This window comes from Scomber scombrus, chromosome 9 (assembly GCF_963691925.1).
Source record: "Scomber scombrus chromosome 9, fScoSco1.1, whole genome shotgun sequence".
In the NCBI taxonomy this organism is placed as follows: domain Eukaryota; kingdom Metazoa; phylum Chordata; class Actinopteri; order Scombriformes; family Scombridae; genus Scomber; species Scomber scombrus.
The window spans coordinates 21,065,938-21,085,639 of NC_084978.1; the positions used below are offsets into that span (position 1 = coordinate 21,065,938).

A 19,702-nucleotide genomic window follows, 5' to 3' on the forward strand; every position below is an offset into this window, starting at 1 on the left:
TTATTTTATTAATCCTACTGGTTTGTTAGTTATACAAAGCACTGGGATGTTATTTTTACAGCTAATATATGCTCAGTATTAAATGACTTTGTATCAGGAAGAGCCTGGTCAGTAACACTTTCATCTTAAGTTGACTAGCTACTCAGCTGACCTACCAGTGACCACTTCTGCTGCCAGTTAGCTACAAGGCCAGGCAGGCTAAGTTAATAACATCATATTTTCAACTGATATAAATAAACTACATTACCTGTTAAAGGCATAATGTTTTGATTATGAAGTAAATCATGAGAATAGGAGCACATACCTACACAGATGACTTTGGTACTTTGGAGAAAATGTTCCAAGTACAATTCCTGAAGTACACAGTTGCACCAATACACACAGCCTAGAACTAATACTAGTACATCCATCAATTAAATTGTCTTACTTAGTTCTTTTGTTTTCTTTCTTACTTACTTACTTACTTACCTACTCTGATCTACCCCGTGGCCAGTGTTAGATTTACTTCACCATGACTGCTCAGGATCAAAAACAGATTTTGGACCTCAACATTAACTGTATTACAATTTATTTTAGTTTCCAATTAGCCTAAAAGGCTCAAAGCAGTTGTTATCCTCACAGTATATTTTTGACAAAGTGACGTAAAGATGCAGATGTAATGAAATCAGGAATTGTTCAATCCTCTCCCCCAAAATGATGTTCTTGTATTTCCATTCTGTTGTGGGGTTTGTGTGTTTTGTCTTTCAGTATTTGCAACATTTCTGGATTGGAAGCTAATTTTTTATGTGCTTTTTTAAAATAACAAATCAATGAATCTCATGTCTCAAGTCACAGCATTTGTAAATTAAACCATAAACAATTATGTAGGATAAAGGATTAATTGTCCTCAAACATTATTATTTGGTGGATGGGAACAATGACATTTGGTCAAAGATGAAACGCTCAGAAAACTATCCTTGGTATTTTCCTCTATTAAACATTCAATTCACACACATTCACATTCAATGAAACAGAAACCTTTTTTAGTCAATGACCCATCACCAGGAAGCCAAAAAAAACACACACTCACACCCACAAATCAAATATAGGTGCCCTGTGTTTTGCAACAGTGATCATAAATGGATGAACATCATACTGTATCTTGAGTCACAGCATATTAAACTATTAATACAATTTTAATGCTCTTCCTGGAGGTATTCTTCATGCCAAGAAAAACACACATTCAACTAATTGACAGAAATGCAGAGAACAAGACAGATCTTTGTTTCTCACGTCAAAGGATTACATAATACATGTTCAATTGTAATCAGTGAATTGGGTGAATTTCCATTGGATCAGTCATACTTTCTTTTCACTGTTAATGCAGGTTAACTGCCTGGCAGGTTAGCGTGAGAAGTAGCTGGTTTGTCGGGGGCTGCTGTCACAGCTTCATGCTTCATGTTATATGCCGCAACTTGGTTTTGTGGAACACCAGCTTGAAGTTGCCCTATCTAGATCAGTCAAACATGGCATGGTGATTTTTGGAGCAGACACCAACTGACCTGCTCACGGGTGCCAGATTGATACCTGATTGGCAGCGCCTGGGGTACCAGAAGCTCAAAACAAGAGTCAATAGCAACAGCAAAATAAGCTGTTTTGCATTTGTAGAGAAGATTTGCCACATTTTTCATGGGTGCAACCCACATACTCAGCTCTGCTGCTCATCCCACAAATGCATGTTTCTTACAAATGTGGCACCATGTAAAAGGGAAATAAACAGGCTTTTCAACAGTATAAAATGTATTGCCAAGAAGCATTGTTACAACAAAGAAATACTCTACCTAACAAAAAATTCCTTACTTTTTGTGCTATGTACTTACACACTTTAGCTTATACAGTAGAAGCTGTTTTCTTTTCTGTTTTTTTAATACAGCATACACATTACCTGTATTTTTTGGTTGTATTCTAATAAAGACACTGAGAAATAATGATATATGGTCATTATAGCATTGCTAAAACAACAAATCTAATGGTGGCCTTAGACTTGTCTGAGTGGACTGTGTGTCTTCGGCAACCATAATCGCTGAATATCAGGAAAAGCTGTCAAATTGAGTTAAAAAATATGATATTTCCACATCATCTTTTTCAGTTGATACACCTTAAAGTCCCTCATCACTTTGCTTATAGTCTGCAATACTTTGCAAAAGTGTTAGGCCACCATTAGACTTGTTGTTTTAGCAATGCTATAATGACCATATATAATTATTTCTCAGTCTCTTTATTAGAATACAACCAAAAATACAGGAAATGTGTATGCTGTATTAAAAAACAGAAAATCACCAGGCCATGTTTGACTTGAATTAATAATAATTATTAATAATGAATGTTAAATTTTGTGTACATATTTCCTGTATTTTCTGTTTGTATGATGGTGGTGGCCTAAGACTTTTGCACAGTACTATATATATATTGTTTTGTTTTGTTTTGTTTTACTGACCACAGCAGAAAAGATGCGGACACATTTTTCATGACAAACTTTATTATAACAATGGTAACTTTATATATTCATACAGCTAACATTTCAATCAGAGCAATTCATGTTCTGGTCAGTGACATAAAAACTTTCATGGTTTTCATTGTTCACAGTGCAAACAGGGCTGTAAAAAGAAAAAAGAAAAAAAAAAATATATATATATATATATATATATTGTATTTGCAACATTTCTGGATTGGAAGCTAATTTTTTATGTGTTTTTTTAAAATAACAAATCAATGAATCTCATGTCTCAAGTCACAGCATTTGTAAATTAAACCATAAACAATTATGTAGGACAAAGGATTAAATCTCCTCAAACATGAAGTTTATTTTTATTATTTGGTGGATGGGAACACAGACATATGAGGAAATAATGACATTTGGTCAAAGATGACATGCTCAGAAAACTATCCTTGGTATTTTCCTCTATTAAACATTCAATTCACACACATTCACATTCAATGAAACAGAAACCTTTTTTAGTCAATGACCCATCACCAGGAAGACAAAAAAAAACACCTACACCCACAAAACAAAAATAGGTGCCCTGTGTTTTGCAACAGTGATCATAAATGGATGAACATCATACTGTATCTTGAGTCACAGCATATTAAACTATTAAGTACATTTGAATGCTCTTCCTGGAGGTATTCTGCATGCCAAGAAAAACACACATTCAACTGATTGACAGATATGCAGAGAACAAGACAGATCTTTGTTTCGCACATCAAAGGATTACATAATACATGTTCAATTGTAATCAGTGAATTGGGTGAATTTCCATTGGATCAGTCATACTTCCTTTTCACTGTTAATGCGGGTTCACTGCCTGGCAGGTTAGTGTCAGAAGTAGCTGGTTTGTCGGGCACTGCTGTCACAGCTTCATGCTTCATGTTATAAGCCGCAACTTGGTTTTGTGGAACACCAGCTTGAAGTTGCCCTATCTAGATCAGTCAAACATGGCCTGGTGATTTTTGGAGCAGACACCAACTGACCTGCTCACGGGTGCCAGATTGATACCTGATTGGCAGCGCCTGGGGTACCAGAAGCTCAAAACAAGAGTCAATAGCAACAGCAAAATAAGCTGTTTTGCATTTGTAGAGAAGACTTGCCACATTTCTCATGGGCGCAACACACATACTCAGCTCTGCTGCTCATCCCACAAATGCTTGTTCCTTACAAATGTGGCACCATTTAAAAGGGAAATAAACAGGCTTTCCAACAGTATAAAATGTACTTTTTGTGCTATGTACTTACACACTTTAGCTTATAGAAGCTGTTTTCTTTTCTGTTTTTTTAATACAGCATACACATTACCTGTATTTTTTGGTTGTATTCTAATAAAGACACTGAGAAATAATGATATATGGTCATTATAGCATTGCTAAAACAACAAATCTAATGTTGGCCTTAGACTTGTCTGAGTGGACTGTGTGTCTTCGGCCACCATAGTCGCTGAATATCAGGAAAAGCTGTCAAATTGAGTTAAAAAATATGATATTTCCACATCATCTTTTTCAGTTGATACACCTTAAAGTCCCTCATCACTTTGCTTATAGTCTGCAGTACTGTGCAAAAGTGTTAGGTGGTGGTGGCCTAAGTCTTTTGCACAGTACTATATATATATTGTATTGTTTTGTTTTGTTTTACTGACCACAGCAGAAATGATACGGACACATTTTTCATGACAAACTTTATTATAACAATGGTAACTTTATATATTCATACAGTTAAAATTTCAATCAGAGCAATTCATGTTCTGGTCAGTGACATAAAAACTTTCATGGTTTTCATTGTTCACAGTGCAAACAGGGCTGTAAAAATATATATATATATTAGTCTTTTAATATCCTTATGTAGTTGATTCCTGTTTATACGTTTTGTGTAGTCTACCCTCTGGCATTACCTTGTCTCATAGCTTTCTTGTTTTTTGGAGTAATACAATTTGCTGTTGCTATATGTTGGTGCTTATACTATATATTATTTAACACTTATGTATGTACATCTTCTGTTTAAAAATACTGTTTGCCATCATTATCACATCAACAAAATGAAAAGGAAGATAACTGCATTGTATTATATAGTGCAATATTATAACTTATTTCTGCTGATATCTTTTCAATATGATATAAATTTAGTGCTGATAATGTGGTTAAAATATCCTATACTGACAGCAGACAATATAAGAGAGAAGATGTGCTTGTCTTTGAATTATTTTAATCTCATTAAGTTGTTTAGTTTATTTATGTGTAATTGTTGATGAGTATGGAAATAGTGCAATTTAATGTATTATCTTAAAAGTATAGTGCACTCATGTTATGTTTCGACAGTAGTCAATATAAGAAAAATATCTGTACATAATATTATATAGTACACACCATAATTTACACCTGTACACATATAGTCATATAACAAATATTGCATGAACATTTGTGTTCCAGTGAATATACAGTTGCCTCAACAAACCACACAAAACAAAACACACATGATAAACACATGTTCTTCATGGTTCATAAGGGTTACTCAAACAAAGGAAGGCAACTTATGATGCTAGTCAGTGCATGATTGTTTTGTTTGACACATCTGGCAGCATTTCATTGGTAGTATTACTCATTTCTAAGGACTGCACTTTGTTCTGGGGAATCATTTGAGTGAGGTGTTGAGTTTGCACTTCCTCTTCCTGACTCTGCTGTGTTGTCCTCTCCTAAACCTAGGTCTGTTTGTGTATCTGGCAAATCAAATTCAAAACCAGGATTTGTCTGTCCTTGTCTGTGCCGCTTCTGAACCTCCTCAAAAATTTGAAGGACCTTCAAGGCAGACAAACAAAAAGTGAATATTAGTGTGAGCATGCACACAATTGAAAGGATTAACTTAAAATGAGAATAAAGGAGGGGATATTTATATTACCTTGGATTTAGGAATGAGACCAACTCTGAAGAAACCAATGTGTCCAGTTTCAATCTTTGTGCAGTCAACCACAGTGGATGCAATGTTCTCTGGTGAGGGTCCATCACATAACACCCCGTCCACCTAACCAAGCAAAACACACATATAATTTAATAAAAGGTTCACTTGACGTAGAAGCAGCAGTGCATCTTGTATTTAATAAAACTGAAATACTGTGTTCACCTTGTCACCCAGCTTGGCGTAAACTTGATTGTGATGTGTTGTGTCTGCCTCGCCTGTAGGGTTGGCTGAGGTCACAGCGATGGGCCCCACCTGCAACCAAAACAGGTTGTTGTCAGCAGCAGTGGGCCAATAGAGGGCACTAGGGCCTCCCTTACTTGTTTTAAGTATTTAAAATGCACCATACGGTGTAATATATAAGATATAATCATTATGATTGAGGGTTTCTATCATCCCTCTTGAGTGATAGAAACATCATCCAGTCAGTGCAGCAAAGTGTTGGCACAAGCAACATACATTTAAAGAATAAGCATCCTTGAATCTGATGCCTAAAGAGTGATTAATTTATGGTCCCAAACAGAGTCAGTTGTTGGTGGAGTAGGGACATCTGACTTTTTTGATAATGATTAACACAGATACTCAAGACACAGGATTTCAGCAGCCCCGAAATACAAGACCTGATATATTTGAGAAGAAAACTTTGAATTTGATGTCAGGCTGATCTGTGCCAATCTCTTTGACTTGTAGTTTCTACACTAAACAACAGGCTACCCTAAAAGGCTTGGCTAGCTTGATGCAGTCTTGTAAATTGCATGCATTATTAAAGACAATTGACTGTATTCATTTGAGCTGGCCTTGCATGGCCACAATGGAACTGTATCTTTAAACATCAAAGTGCAAAACAATCTTTGGGACTGCATGCTGTCAGTTCTTAAAAGTTACATTCTGGAGGAAGGAGAAACATTCTGACTACCTTGCTATTTAGGCAAATAAGACAACTGACATTTCCATCCGCTGCCAGGTGGTACTTGTGCTACTGTATATCAATATGCATAACAAAATCCAAGAGCGATTTTTTCAAGTTCATCCCTTTTCAGAATGCATGTTGGGGCTGCCCAGCAGCCAGCAGCCAGTCAGCCCAGCACAGGTGCTGGCAATGAGGATGACGAGCAGCCCAGCTGCTCCACATCATCTGCGCTGCCTGAGTATAAGAGGAGGCTGAGAGGAGGCGCCCTCCGCTTGAACGTTGACTATTGTGGTCAGTTTAGCCGGCTGTGTCCTAGCAGCATTTTCGGCACTCGTGAAAGACTGTGTGTTGTATTCTTTGCTAACCCTGTTCTCTTTTGTGTTTGTTCCAGGCTCCCTCCGCAAACCCAGTGTCTCCTCGCTCCATCCACGCCTTCCAAGCCCCTCACCTTCACCCCCACCAAACCACCACGTGGACCCTCCACCCTCTCACCTCTCCCAGGATACCCCCTCTCTCCCTCCTCGGCCCAGCTCCACTCCGACGTAACGCCCCTTTAATAAATCTGTTAAACTTGCACCACGATTCTGTGTCTTTGTCTCTGGGGTACCTGGCACATTTGGCTACTGGGACTTTAGAGCTTAACAATGCATCCATTGACATAATCAACACAGCACTGTTGGAGAGGCTAAGAGAGCAGACTAATCTCCCATGCCTATGATGGGGCTGCTGTGAAGAGGGGACCAAAAGGTTAACTGCAGCATAAGGTAGGTAAACGATATCTATAGAAATGCACACTACGTCCACTATGTGCATCAGTTAAACTTCATCATGCAGCAGGCAACAACACACATCCCCAGGACCTGTAGTGGGTTTTTTCAGACCTTGGTGGATTTGCTGCATTCTCCCAGTCATTCAAGCGAACCAACATGTTTGATGGTGGCACATAGACTTCCCAGAATTATTTATCATTGGCTGAGAAAATACCAATTATGAGACAATTGTTTAAATCATAAACAGTTTGTAGAACACACAACAGCAACTCATAAATACAGACTTTTTAAATACAGTGAAAAGGAAATCCAGTTAGGTTGATAGTGTAGATACAGTAGGTTCTTCACTTCTTCATTTCCTGTTTAATAAATAAAAGAGATATACTTTTTTTAATTATAAAATAACATGCTCATCTTGTAAGACAAGACTGATGACATTATTTAGAGATATGTGTGTTTATTATGTGTACTACCCTGTTGTTTTTTGTTTGTTTGTTTAAATTATTTATCATTTTGTAGGTATTTGACACCAGTTGGAGTCATGCCAAGGAGAGGCTCTCTTTCACCAAGCACTTCGTCAGTGCAACTTTGTAGCAATGAGATTAATTCCCAGGACAGACCATAAAGTTTCCAGATTCAGCGCTGGAAACCACAGTAGATCCACAGCCTAACCCATGTTGAATATAGTCAAGCTCAAACCGAACGAGAACAACAAGTTCAAGGCTTGCAGTGGTGCACTGACTGTTTTTCATGGAGAGCAACCTTTAGGGCATGTTCACTGAGACTGTTTGTCTTCTCAAGAGTCTCATCACCACACCCATGACAACAGCAGTCACTTAGAGGTGCTTCTTGAGGAACACCATGACACAGGATCTCTTAAATGCTTTGGCTATGCTCTTCATGGAGAAAAAAATATCAGAAACATTCCTGGCTTAAATATTAGGGTCATAGAGAGGTTTGCCACTCAGAAGGAAAGGAGGGCAAAATGTATGTAGAAATTAGATGTCAGACATACACACTCACACACTTACACTCACACACACACCCCTGACCCCATTCATCTTTGTATATAGATGGCCTCAGTATAAGACATCATCCAGCAATATATGGCACTCAAGAAAGACTCAGTCAGTAATCTTATGATGATTGTACCTTCTATCTCAGCACACAGGGCTGCAACCAATGATATTTTTTTTATTACCTATCAATCTGCTTATTATTATCTTAAGTGTTTTGTGGAAAAGTCCCTCCATAAGACACACACAAAAAGTCCCTCCCTACCCAAAGATATTTCATTTTCTCCAATATTACACAAATGGAGGGAGCAAATCTTCACTTTTGAGAAACAGAAACCAGCAAATGTTTGGAATTTTTTGCTTGAAAAATTACTCAAACAATGAAACTATTATTATTAAAATTGTTGACTTTTTTTCAATCAATTAATTAACTAATAAATTAATTGTTGCAGCTCGGGAGCATGTTAACAATTAGTAACATTGATGATACTAATTGTATCATGTAATATATTGTACGCTGTTCTTCCAGTGACAAATTTGAGTTCAACCACTTGATATCCATTTCTTTATTATACATTCTTTTTGCCTCTTGCATTGCCTATTTACTACTTATGGCAGTTTAACATACTCAAAAGCAGCACTTCTCTGCCACTAGGGGGTGCTTCTATTAAATTGTACTGGGAAGGTTACTGAAACTGACTGAATATGGCACAGCCCCACCTACAATATTCTTCACCAGCCACCACTGGTACTGGGGATTCAACTGCAATGATTCACATCCACGGGCCTTACCAAGTTAATGAGGTGTGTGGCCACAGAGCAGTCTGGGTTCCTGATAGCAATGCTTTGTGGAGTCCCTATATGTTTGGCAGCTTCTCCCAAACCAAAGGTGTCCATCCATGGGCCTGTGTGAGACAAGAAATCCATATGATGCTCCATGCACCATCAGGCAACCAAATATCCACAAACACAAACCTACCTCTGGGTATAACCATGCTGATGGAGGAGGGCCACGCAGCCTCCATGAAGTCCAGGAGCAGAGGGCTCAGCAGGTGTCTGACTGGCTCCAGCTGCTTGATGGAAGAGATCCACAGGGACATGGGGCGGTCCTGTGCCTGTTTCTTCACCCTGAAGTCAAACAGCAATTAGAAAATAATGAAAGGGAACTAATGAATTCATGTGGATTAGGGCACACTCACAAAAAAAAGAGACTCACTTGTAAGCTTTGACAACTGCTTCAGGCCTGTTGCATGCTGCCACCAGCACATAGACAGTGTCTGTTGGCATTCCACATATGCCACCATTTTTCATGATGTCTGCAGAAGAGAGGAGAGGAGAAGAAGAAGAATACAACTCAAATCAAGTATGCAAACTACTATATTTTAAAATTCACATCAATTTCTTTCATACATTCTTACCTGCAATATGATGGACAGATGAGGCCTTGCGGGCTGGCAGATGTGGACAGATATCTGCCCCTCCTCCAACCCCATTCAGCTTTATTAAAGGTTTTCCTAAGGGGATCTGGGGGGACTGGAAGGTGCTGTTGAAAATGTGAGCCAAAAAACAATAAAAACTGACAAGACCAAAGATAATGGTGACTCCTATGTCATAACCATAAGGCAGCGCACCTACTGCATCCAGTAGGAAGCTGATTAGGATGAGCTGGAAGGTGAGTGCATAGGCAAACCAGGCAACATTTAGAAAGAGTGCGGCCACCGTCACTAAACAGTTAAACAGGCATGAAGCTGATGATCCCAACGGCCACATTAAAGCCTCTGGTTTCACCGTACAGGCCTCCATATCGTGTCAACCCCCACACTGTCCACATCACCCCATACAGAATAAAAACTGTGCTCTCAAAAGTTTTACCCCGAGAGAAAGCTACTGAGCCGCAGAGCAGCTGAAGTGCCCCACCAGCCACCACCACCCAGGGTAGAACCAGCACAGACAGAGGATTTCTGTCACCAACTGTGGCTGTGACAGCAAAAGCAGCCAGCACACTGCAGGCGTGACCTAACACCTCTGCATCTGCATATTTGGAGTAGCCCAGGTGAGGTGCATGGAGCTCTTTATCATGGGCTCTGAGAGTGAGACCCCGCGTCCTGGTTACTACAGCCTTGAAGTAGCCCTGCCCTGTGGGAATCATTTTACTAGAGACCATATTGAATGTGGTAATTAAAAGCATGCCGGCAGAGACTACAAATATAGCTACCTGTACACCCTGAGTGCCTCCCTGGAAGAAACCTCGAGGCTGGGCTGCAATGGCAATACAATATGCTGCAAAGAATAACTGGTAGAGCCCCTCCAACAAGCTCTTCTGGCAACTAAACAGAGCCAGGATGGAGAAAAGCACAGAGAAGACAACAGGGAAGGGAACTGGGGAGAAGGGTTCCACTGAATATAATGATAGGAGAGCACTATAGCCCTCTGCAAATTTCAGCACAGCCATGAAGCCATAAAAAGTCGCAGCTAGAGTGTCCATGGCTCGGTAGAAGAGGACGCACATCCCAAGCTGGAAGACGCCAGCTGTCCACAGCCAGGGGACGTGACCGACGAAGAGCTGAGGGACCACACCTAACAGAGGACAGGCTAACACAGAGGCAGACAGCAAGTTCATCACCAAACCCACAGACACTGCATCACCACACCCCTGGTTCTGCTCTATTTTCAACTCAGCTTTTATTTTCAGACCAGTTCCTGGAGGTTCCACTTTACCGTGAGAGATGATGGACAGCAGACGTCCAAAACCAAAGTAAACACCCACCAGACAGACAAGGAGGTAGTTAGCAGCTGTGGCAGACTGGCCAAAACCTGCAGCTGACAGACCAGCTATTTGATGGGCACAAGCTAAGCTAATGCAGACAGCTATGAGACACAGAACTGCTTTCTTTACCAGGAGTGCAACACTGCCTATGAGGAGCAGGGCTAATGTAAATGCTGCCAGGCCGGGGACCAAAGAGAATCTTAGCTCTGTGGTGGACTTAAGCACGCCCTGCCCTGCCAGGATGTACACTAAACCTGAGCCACACCACAGAGCAGAGACAGTCAGACACAGACAGGAAAACAGCTGGGCATGGGACAAACTGCGACGGACACCTGAGAGAGAAACAATTAACAATTTTGTATGCATAAATACAAATCTCTAACTAATACAAATTAACAAATTGATTAAAACTCAAAACAAACCTGCATACGCTAAGAGGGCAGCAATGATGAGGAGCAGAATCCCCAGTGCAGTATGGGGGATGAAGTCTTTTTCAGGGGAGCTGGCATAGTTGTTCACCAAAAGCAGGAGAGAACCTAAAGATCAGAACAAAACTCATTACTAAGAGCCACCTACTGGCAACCAACCAAAACTAACTCTTGTCATTAACAGTTTCTTAACATTTTGATAAAGATGTGATTTTACCCCATGACAAGATTAATTTCCTAACAGTTCCACAAAGCCAGTTATGAACCTGATAATTAAACAGCCAACAACATACCTTTTCCATTAATTATATCAAACCAATGTCACTTTATTTTCAGCCTTTATTAACATTACGTAAATAATGAGTAAAAAATGATAATGTGAAAAAATAGAGCAGAGGTTTTCCGTTTTTTTGGTTTTAGTTTTCAAATCATGCCTTTTGAGGTTTGAAGTATAAATAGGTTGTCATTTTACTTTTTATCAGATATTTATTTTAAATTCATACTGATATTTGATAATAGCTGTTGATAACCGCACAAACCAAAACTACCTCTTTGATAAAGATATCATTACCCCATGACAAGAGAAAGTGGCTATTTAAAAGCAAACAAGAAATGTCCCAACTTTAATTTCCTTGCAATTCCATAATGCCATGCAGGTAATTATGAACGTGATAATTAAATATCTGCATTATGTTTTGTAATGGAATTGGTTTCTGATATCAGTATAGGCAGCTTAATTTCGTTTGTTTCGTTTCTCAAAGTTTAAACATCATACTTAAATTCATTTGATACCAAACTAATATGTCACTCAATTTCAGCATATATATATAGAGTTTTTTAGTCTTTATGTTTCAAATCATGCTTTTTGAAGTTTGAAGTAGGACATAAATATGATGTCACTTTACTTTTTAGCATCGATTTATTTTAAATGTATACTGATAGCCTATTTAATAATAGCTGTTGATAACTGTGCAAAGGAGGACTGTAACTGACATATGAAAATAGCAGCTTACCGGCAGAGATGCCCAGTATGCCCACGGAGACATGCAGTGAGTGGAGTTGAGCCATCGCAAGAGTGAAACTGTGCAGACGCGAGACTGCGCTTTAAATACAGCCGCGTGTGTGTGTGACGTCACACGCAGAGGAAACCTGAGAAAAAGCCTGACCTCACTGAGAAAACACACCTCAGTCACTGTCCTGAAAACTCCTCACTAAACGCGGGATGTACTATGTATAATGTAAACAGTGTAAAATATATATGTGACTCATTATTAACATTACATTTTTTGTGCATGTTTTTCATGTTTCAGTATCATGTTGTAAACTACTAGCTACTAAAGTTATTATTTTAACCAGTAAAATTTAACACAATCGTTTATAAGTGATTTATGTCTATGGGAATACGTTTTTTGCCTCCAACATTACTCATTATAGTAAACAAATTTAAAATGTTTGACCTCGCAGCAGCTCTGACCCAAACAGCTGATCTGCGGTGTTTTTAGGTGGCTTAAATACGTTTTGCTGCTGCCCCAAACAGCAATACATTTCTTAGCCTCTGTGGCTCCTGTTCTCTTGCCTGCTTCTCCAAACTAGGGGTGTCGACCCCCATCTACTGCAGGTAATACACTGACTGTGTACCTCATGCAACCCCAATTAAAAAAATGTGAACTGTCCCTTTAAGGTGGCCTATCATCCACCTAACCTATGCTGGGGGTTTTCTCAGTAACTGTGTAGTCATAAATTCTTTATTAATTATGTCTTTATCTATCACAGTATTATGACAATTGTAATTTTTGAATATTTTCAAAATGTTTCACAAACATTTTATTTTCTCAACTTTGAATTAAAGATTGTTAATATATATATATATATATATATATATATATATATATATATATATATATATATATATATATATATATATATATATATATATATATATATATATATATATATATATATAAGCATAACCATGTTGTTTAGATGTGTTATTGGAATTATGTCAGTTGAATTGTTCATTGAAAGCAAAGTTGCCTGGTAGTCATGATTCATCATTTTAATCCAACTCTGTTCCTGGTTCCTTTAATATTTATGACAATATCAGGAAAAATTTCCCTTTCAACATTTTCAAAATGTTTTACAAAATTTATATATTCTTAACTTTGAATGAAAGATTGTAAAACAAACAAAAAAGCAAAAAAACAACAAGCAAACATGTTGTATAAATGTGTTATTGAAAGTCAGTTTTATTGTTCATTGAAAGCAAAGTTGCCTGGTAGTCATGACTCATCATTTTAATCCAGCTCTGTTCCTGGTTCCTTTAACATCCATGATGTCAGCCGTTTGTACAGGAGGCAGTGGGAGGAGACAGGAGAGGTAGCCAGGACTATAAAGTGTCTGCCTCAAGAGTTCAGCCAGCACACCTCTACTGAACACAGCGATCACACACAGTGAAGAGCCAGGCCACCTACCTGTTCAAGGTGAGTCGATCTATCCACACTCTATCACTCTACTTCTGCTAGCTAACCTTTACCAACACACTTTCTTTATATTTTTAGAAGAATCATGTTAAATGACGGTACTCTTGGATGAACTGCAATGTAGCTCAGTAAAATGCATGAGGGAAATGTTTAAGATGTGTTTGATACATATTGATCATACAACATTTATTTATACCAGCAGGGTTTTCTCAGCAAACTCCAACCTCTTCCTGTTAGCTCTCTGTAGTCAACAGTGTTACCTGGCAGCAGCAGCACTCCTGAGACTCTCTTGTCACCTGGCTTTGTGAATTATTCATGTGTAATGTGAAACTCAAATGCTCCTCATACAGGGTAACTAGGAAACTAGGGATGAGTGATGAGGTCTATAGTGTAGATATCTTTAGACTCCAGGTTATACAGATGTGCTTTGTGTGTCTGCTTTACAGAAACCATGGCAAAGCGTGTTGCAGTTATTCTCTCAGGCTGTGGAGTTTATGATGGCACGGAGATCCACGAGGCCTCCGCTGTCCTTGTTCATCTGAGTCGTGCTGGAGCAAAAGTAAGGGCACCTCTGCAGGACAAAAAGACCAGTCTGACAGTGATGCAGACAGGATTTCATCCAGTTCACAGTTTGCACTTTTCTTTCCATTTTCAGTAAAAGTACCATTGTAAACCTGACCCACTGGGATACAGTTAATAGCTTTGGAAAGAATGACACCTAAAACACTACAGAGCTACAGAGACTGTTGATCCAAATCTATCTGATGTGGAAATGTTTATTTATTTGTTGTTTATTTCCCTCCTGATGATCCTCAGGTGCAGATGTTTGCTCCTAATGCAGATCAGATGCATGTTGTAAACCACTGTGAGGGGAAGCCTACAGAGGAGAAAAGAAACGTCCTGCAGGAAAGTGCCCGCATCGCCCGGGGTGACGTGACTGATCTGGCTGAGTTAGATGTTTCAGCATTTGATGCTGCCATCATCCCAGGTGAGACTGCCTCAGCTGTAAATAGAATTTAATATTTTACAAGTATCACTTTTTATGTGTCTTTTTTCACCTTCCCTTTTGCGATTTGCTCAATGAATCCTTGTTGTGTGTGTTGCTGTTCAGGGGGGTTTGGTGTGGCTAAGAACCTGAGTGACTGGGCAGTGAAGAATAAAGACTGCACCATCCAGCCACATCTGGAGAAGCTCATCAAGGCATTCCACAAAGCTGGAAAACCGCTGGGCATGTGCTGCATCTCCCCCGTCCTCGCTGCCAAAGTCCTGCCAGGCTGCGAGCTCACTGTGGGACAGGACAAAGAGTGTGAAAAGTGAGTGAACACATGGTTATATTTCATCATCAGATGTCAGGGGGTAATGAAATGTGCAGCCTAAAGTACTAATCTTCTCTCTCTTGTCCTCCAGGTGGCCATATGCCCAGACAGTCGTGGCTGTAAAGACGATGGGCTGCAAACATGTGAATACAGATGTGGAGGAAGCTCACGTTGATGTCAAAAATAAGCTGGTCACCACCTCTGCTTTCATGTGCAATGCTCCCTTTCATAAGGTGTTTGATGGAGTAGGTGTCATGGTGAAAGAGACACTTAAACTGGCTTAAGAAGTCTCTAAAAACAAACTGGATATTTGAATTTTTATATTTTAAACTCAGTTTTCTGTAGTTTTCTGTACAAGCATTGTTTTTATTAGGTCAAACTATCACTAAGTATGCCCCTGCCGTTTTATTGTCAATGTCAAGTTTTCAATAAAAAAATATTGATATGCAAATTTCAATATTTATTTATTTATTTACTATATTTATTTAAAAAAAATAAAATGTAAATCACAAATGTCAACAAATAAGAAAAGTGAAACACAGTAAAAACATGTAAACATCCAGAGAGAGAGATTGATGCGTCTGCCTGTGTTTCATCCCCTGAAAAGAGCAGCTGAAAACAGCCTGAAAAAAAAAAACTTCCAGTGACTATTGCCTGTCTAGCGCTCAAGTTAGTGTGTTGATAACTGAGGCAAAGACCAAGTGCTCCCCCCACAGGCTATTCATTAGAAGTGAATACTGGAGCTCCATTGTCTGCTTTCACTAAAGCAGACCAAAACTGTAAATAAACCTTACAATTATACCTTATAACAATATATCTTGATTTCAAATCAACCTGGTTCAGTCTCTAAGAGGTTGACTCTATGGAACATAGATTATACTTTTGTTTGAACTATCATTATGGAGGGCGGAAGTTTGATTTATATCAACATTTATCACTCCTTGAGATGGTAGGTTCAAGTCTGTACTGCAGTAACAAATACACAACTGCTGCTTTTACATTGCCAGGAACACTGAACTGGGGTCTCATACACACAGTGTTGTCCTTAAACCACAAATACACTTTTTTCTTCTATCAATTTCTTCTTCTGCTTATGAATGTGCCCACGTCCTAACCAGGCTTATCAACAAACATCCAGTAGCAGATATAATCATGGGCAAAAGGCCTACACCAACTCTGCAGTCAGCCATGTAATAATGAATAGATTGTAAACTATTGTTTCTGAAGATATGCATCACTAGTTTCATTTGCAAAACAAAACAATCATGTCTCTACAGGCTACCACTACTCCTCTAATGCTACACTACTACACACTTGGCCCCATTTACGGGATCTAGATGATTTGTGTTGATATTCAATGGTAATAATGCACCGTCACATTTTGGTATCATTCATTTTAATTGGTTTGTCTAAGCCATATGCGTTTTCTGTTATGATGAAACTGTTAAACAAAATACAACTGTGTATGTCCCCATCTTAATTTACTTTTATCCAAGTAAATTGACAATTACAACAACTTTTCTTGCCACTGAAAACTATCCAGTTATACTGTGTATTATTAAGGTTCTGGCATGAGACACCCACTTTGAGGCTGTGGGTGAAAAAAAAGGAAGGGTAACTAATGTCTCATTCATTATTTACTCAATCAATAATGAATGAGACATTACTAGTTTTGTGCTGCTCAGCAGCTGCGTCAAAGTTAATCATCACCAACTCATGAAGACAGTGGTCAGTATGATCCACTCACAGACATTAATGACATGATCATTACTTAATGTTTCATTAATATAGGATCTCCCCGTCTGTTCTCTGGTAACTCACCATTAACCATTACATAGTCCCCCATTAGAAGTTATTTGGCAAGTACTTGTTAACGAGTAATCTATTATCAGATCGATCGATATGATCGTTCCTGATTTGTTCCTCACTCATTCCTCATTTGTTCCTTTGTAACCATACAAACGTTTACTTGGTGTATTGTAAAGCGTTACCATTAACACTATGGATATTTTGCGATTCCCATATTTTTCTTATAATAGAAAAATAATTTCAAATTTGTAATTGGCAGAGCAGCTTTTATTAAAAATGTCACAACAACACATTATATATGTAACATCAGATGAATGCTATAATATAAATGGTGTGATATTAAACATGTTTGTATAGAAAATGACAGAAAACTGAGTTTAAAATAAAAAAAGACTTTTTAGAGACTTCTTAAGCCAGTTTAAGTGTCTCTTTCACCATGACACCTACTCCATCAAACACTTTATGAAAGGGAGCATTGCACATGAAAGCAGAGGTGGTGACCAGCTTATTTTTGACATCAACGTGAGCTTCCTCCACATCTGTATTCACATGTTTGCAGCCCATCGTCTTTACAGCCGCGACTGTCTGGGCATATGGCCACCTGAAGAGGACAAGAGAGAGAAGATTAGTACTTTAGGCTGCACATTTCATTACCCCCTGACATCTTATGATGAAATATAACCATGTGTTCACTCACTTTTCACACTCTTTGTCCTGTCCCACAGTGAGCTCGCAGCCTGGCAGGACTTTGGCAGCGAGGACGGGGGAGATGCAGCACATGCCCAGCGGTTTTCCAGCTTTGTGGAATGCCTTGATGAGCTTCTCCAGATGTGGCTGGATGGTGCAGTCTTTATTCTTCACTGCCCAGTCACTCAGGTTCTTAGCCACACCAAAACCCCCTGAACAGCAACACACAAAACAAGGATTCATTTAGCAAATCTCAAAAGGGAAGGTGAAAAAAGAAACACAAAAAGTGATACATGTTAAATATTAAACTCTATTTACAGCTGAGGCAGTCTCACCTGGGATGATGGCAGCATCAAATGCTGAAACATCTAACTTAGCCAGATCAGTCACGTCACCCCGCGCGATGCGGGCACTTTCCTGCAGGACGTTTCTTTTCTCCTCTGTAGGCTTCCCCTCACAGTGGTTTACAACATGCATCTGATCTGCATTAGGAGCAAACATCTGCACCTGAGGATCATCAGGAGGGAAATAAACAACAAATAAATAAACATTTCCACATCAGATAGATTTGGATCAACAGTCTCTGTAGCTCTGTAGTGTTGTAGGTGTCATTCTTTCCAAAGCTATTAACTGTATCCCAGTGGGTCAGGTTTACAATGGTTCTTTTACTGAAAATGGAAAGAAAAGTGCAAACTGTGAACTGGATGAAATCCTGTCTGCATCACTGTCAGACTGGTCTTCTTGTCCTGCAGAGGTGCCCTTACTTTTGCTCCAGCACGACTCAGATGAACAAGGACAGCGGAGGCCTCGTGGATCTCCGTGCCATCATAAACTCCACAGCCTGAGAGAATAACTGCAACACGCTTTGCCATGGTTTCTGTAAAGCAGACACATAAAGCACATCTGTATAACCTGGAGTCTAAAGATATCTACACTATAGACCTCATCACTCATCCCTAGTTTCCTAGTTACCCTGTATGAGGAGCATTTGAGTTTCACATTACACATGAATAATTCACAAAGCCAGGTGACAAGAGAGTCTCAGGAGTGCTGCTGCTGCCAGGTAACACTGTTGACTACAGAGAGCTAACAGGAAGAGGTTGGAGTTTGCTGAGAAAACCCTGCTGGTATAAATAAATGTTGTATGATCAATATGTATCAAACACATCTTAAACATTTCCCTCATGCATTTTACTGAGCTACATTGCAGTTCATCCAAGAGTACCGTCATTTAACATGATTCTTCTAAAAATATAAAGAAAGTGTGTTGGTAAAAGTTAGCTAGCAGAAGTAGAGTGATAGAGTGTGGATAGATCGACTCACCTTGAACAGGTAGGTGGCCTGGCTCTTCACTGTGTGTGATCGCTGTGTTCAGTAGAGGTGTGCTGGCTGAACTCTTGAGGCAGACACTTTATAGTCCTGGCTACCTCTCCTGTCTCCTCCCACTGCCTCCTGTACAAACGGCTGACATCATTTAAGGAACCAGGAACAGAGCTGGATTAAAATGATGAGTCATGACTACCAGGCAACTTTGCTTTCAATGAACAATAAAACTGGTTTTCAGTAACACATTTATACAACATGTTTGTTGGTTTTTTTTTTGCTTGTTTGTTTATTTTACAATCTTTCATTCAGGTTAAGAATATATAAATTTTGTAAAACATTTTGAAAATGTTGAAAGGGAAATTTTCATGATATTGTCATAAAGACATATTTTATGAACAATTTATGACTACACAAATTCTGAGCAGTAGAAATACTCCGAATATTTTCTTAAGTAAAATTATCAATATCAAATTTTGAAATACTTAGCTACAAGCACAATCCTACTTCAATAAAAGTATAAAAGTAGCTACATTTCTTAAAACGGGCTACTTTTACTTTGGTGCTTTAAATGGGATTTTATACAATGGGTTTTTACATCTAACTAAGTATTTTTACATTGTGGTACTGATCCTTTTACTAAAGCAAATGATCTGGTTACATCTTCCAATAGCTATAGGTAACACAACCTGAATTGTTACCAAATACGATGTAACA

The 19,702-nt window shown here is 38.9% G+C and overlaps 3 protein-coding genes across 4 annotated transcripts; 1 reads left to right on the plus strand and 2 right to left on the minus strand.

Annotated features, from left to right (window-relative positions):
- Window positions 1–5,121: 5,121 nt before the first annotated feature.
- On the minus strand, window positions 5,122–12,438 carry LOC133985628 (uncharacterized). Its single transcript, XM_062425284.1, is given in 10 exon segments — window positions 5,122–5,322; window positions 5,423–5,545; window positions 5,645–5,734; window positions 8,968–9,080; window positions 9,155–9,303; window positions 9,392–9,491; window positions 9,594–9,915; window positions 9,917–11,274; window positions 11,365–11,478; window positions 12,384–12,438. Coding segments are annotated over 10 exon segments (2,625 nt in total).
- A 1,360-nt stretch (window positions 12,439–13,798) lies between these two features.
- LOC133985934 (glutamine amidotransferase-like class 1 domain-containing protein 3, mitochondrial) lies at window positions 13,799–15,606 on the plus strand. Of its 2 annotated transcripts, none has more exons than XM_062425684.1 (5): window positions 13,799–13,850; window positions 14,297–14,409; window positions 14,667–14,838; window positions 14,962–15,163; window positions 15,258–15,606. In XM_062425684.1, the coding sequence occupies exons 2-5, from the start codon at window positions 14,302–14,304 to the stop codon at window positions 15,448–15,450; spliced, it is 675 nt and encodes a 224-aa protein (XP_062281668.1). In that variant the 5' UTR covers window positions 13,799–13,850; window positions 14,297–14,301; the 3' UTR covers window positions 15,451–15,606. The 2 variants fall into 2 exon arrangements, with proteins under 2 accessions (XP_062281668.1, XP_062281667.1); XM_062425683.1 differs by lacking the exon at window positions 13,799–13,850 and adding an exon at window positions 14,171–14,201.
- A 1,614-nt stretch (window positions 15,607–17,220) lies between these two features.
- Window positions 17,221–19,037, minus strand: LOC133985910 (glutamine amidotransferase-like class 1 domain-containing protein 3, mitochondrial). Its single transcript, XM_062425651.1, has 5 exons — window positions 18,986–19,037; window positions 18,427–18,539; window positions 17,998–18,169; window positions 17,673–17,874; window positions 17,221–17,576 (listed from the first exon to the last, which is right to left on the minus strand). The coding sequence occupies exons 2-5, from the start codon at window positions 18,532–18,534 to the stop codon at window positions 17,384–17,386; spliced, it is 675 nt and encodes a 224-aa protein (XP_062281635.1). The 5' UTR covers window positions 18,535–18,539; window positions 18,986–19,037; the 3' UTR covers window positions 17,221–17,383.
- Between the last annotated feature and the right edge of the window lie 665 nt (window positions 19,038–19,702).

What these genes read in the sequence shown, in the direction of transcription:
- LOC133985934 (XM_062425683.1), top strand. An exon ending in TGATGCTGCCATCATCCCAG is followed by an intron (nt 14,839 to 14,961) that starts GTGAGACTGCCT and finishes GTTGCTGTTCAG; the next exon opens with GGGGGTTTGGTGTGGCTAAG. An exon ending in CAGGACAAAGAGTGTGAAAA is followed by an intron (nt 15,164 to 15,257) that starts GTGAGTGAACAC and finishes CTTGTCCTCCAG; the next exon opens with GTGGCCATATGCCCAGACAG.
- LOC133985910 (XM_062425651.1), bottom strand. Translation starts at nt 18,534, where the DNA reads ATGGCAAAGCGTGTTGCAGTTATTCTCTCAGGCTGTGGAGTTTATGAT. An exon ending in TGATGCTGCCATCATCCCAG is followed by an intron (nt 17,875 to 17,997) that starts GTGAGACTGCCT and finishes GTTGCTGTTCAG; the next exon opens with GGGGTTTTGGTGTGGCTAAG. An exon ending in CAGGACAAAGAGTGTGAAAA is followed by an intron (nt 17,577 to 17,672) that starts GTGAGTGAACAC and finishes TGTCCTCTTCAG; the next exon opens with GTGGCCATATGCCCAGACAG.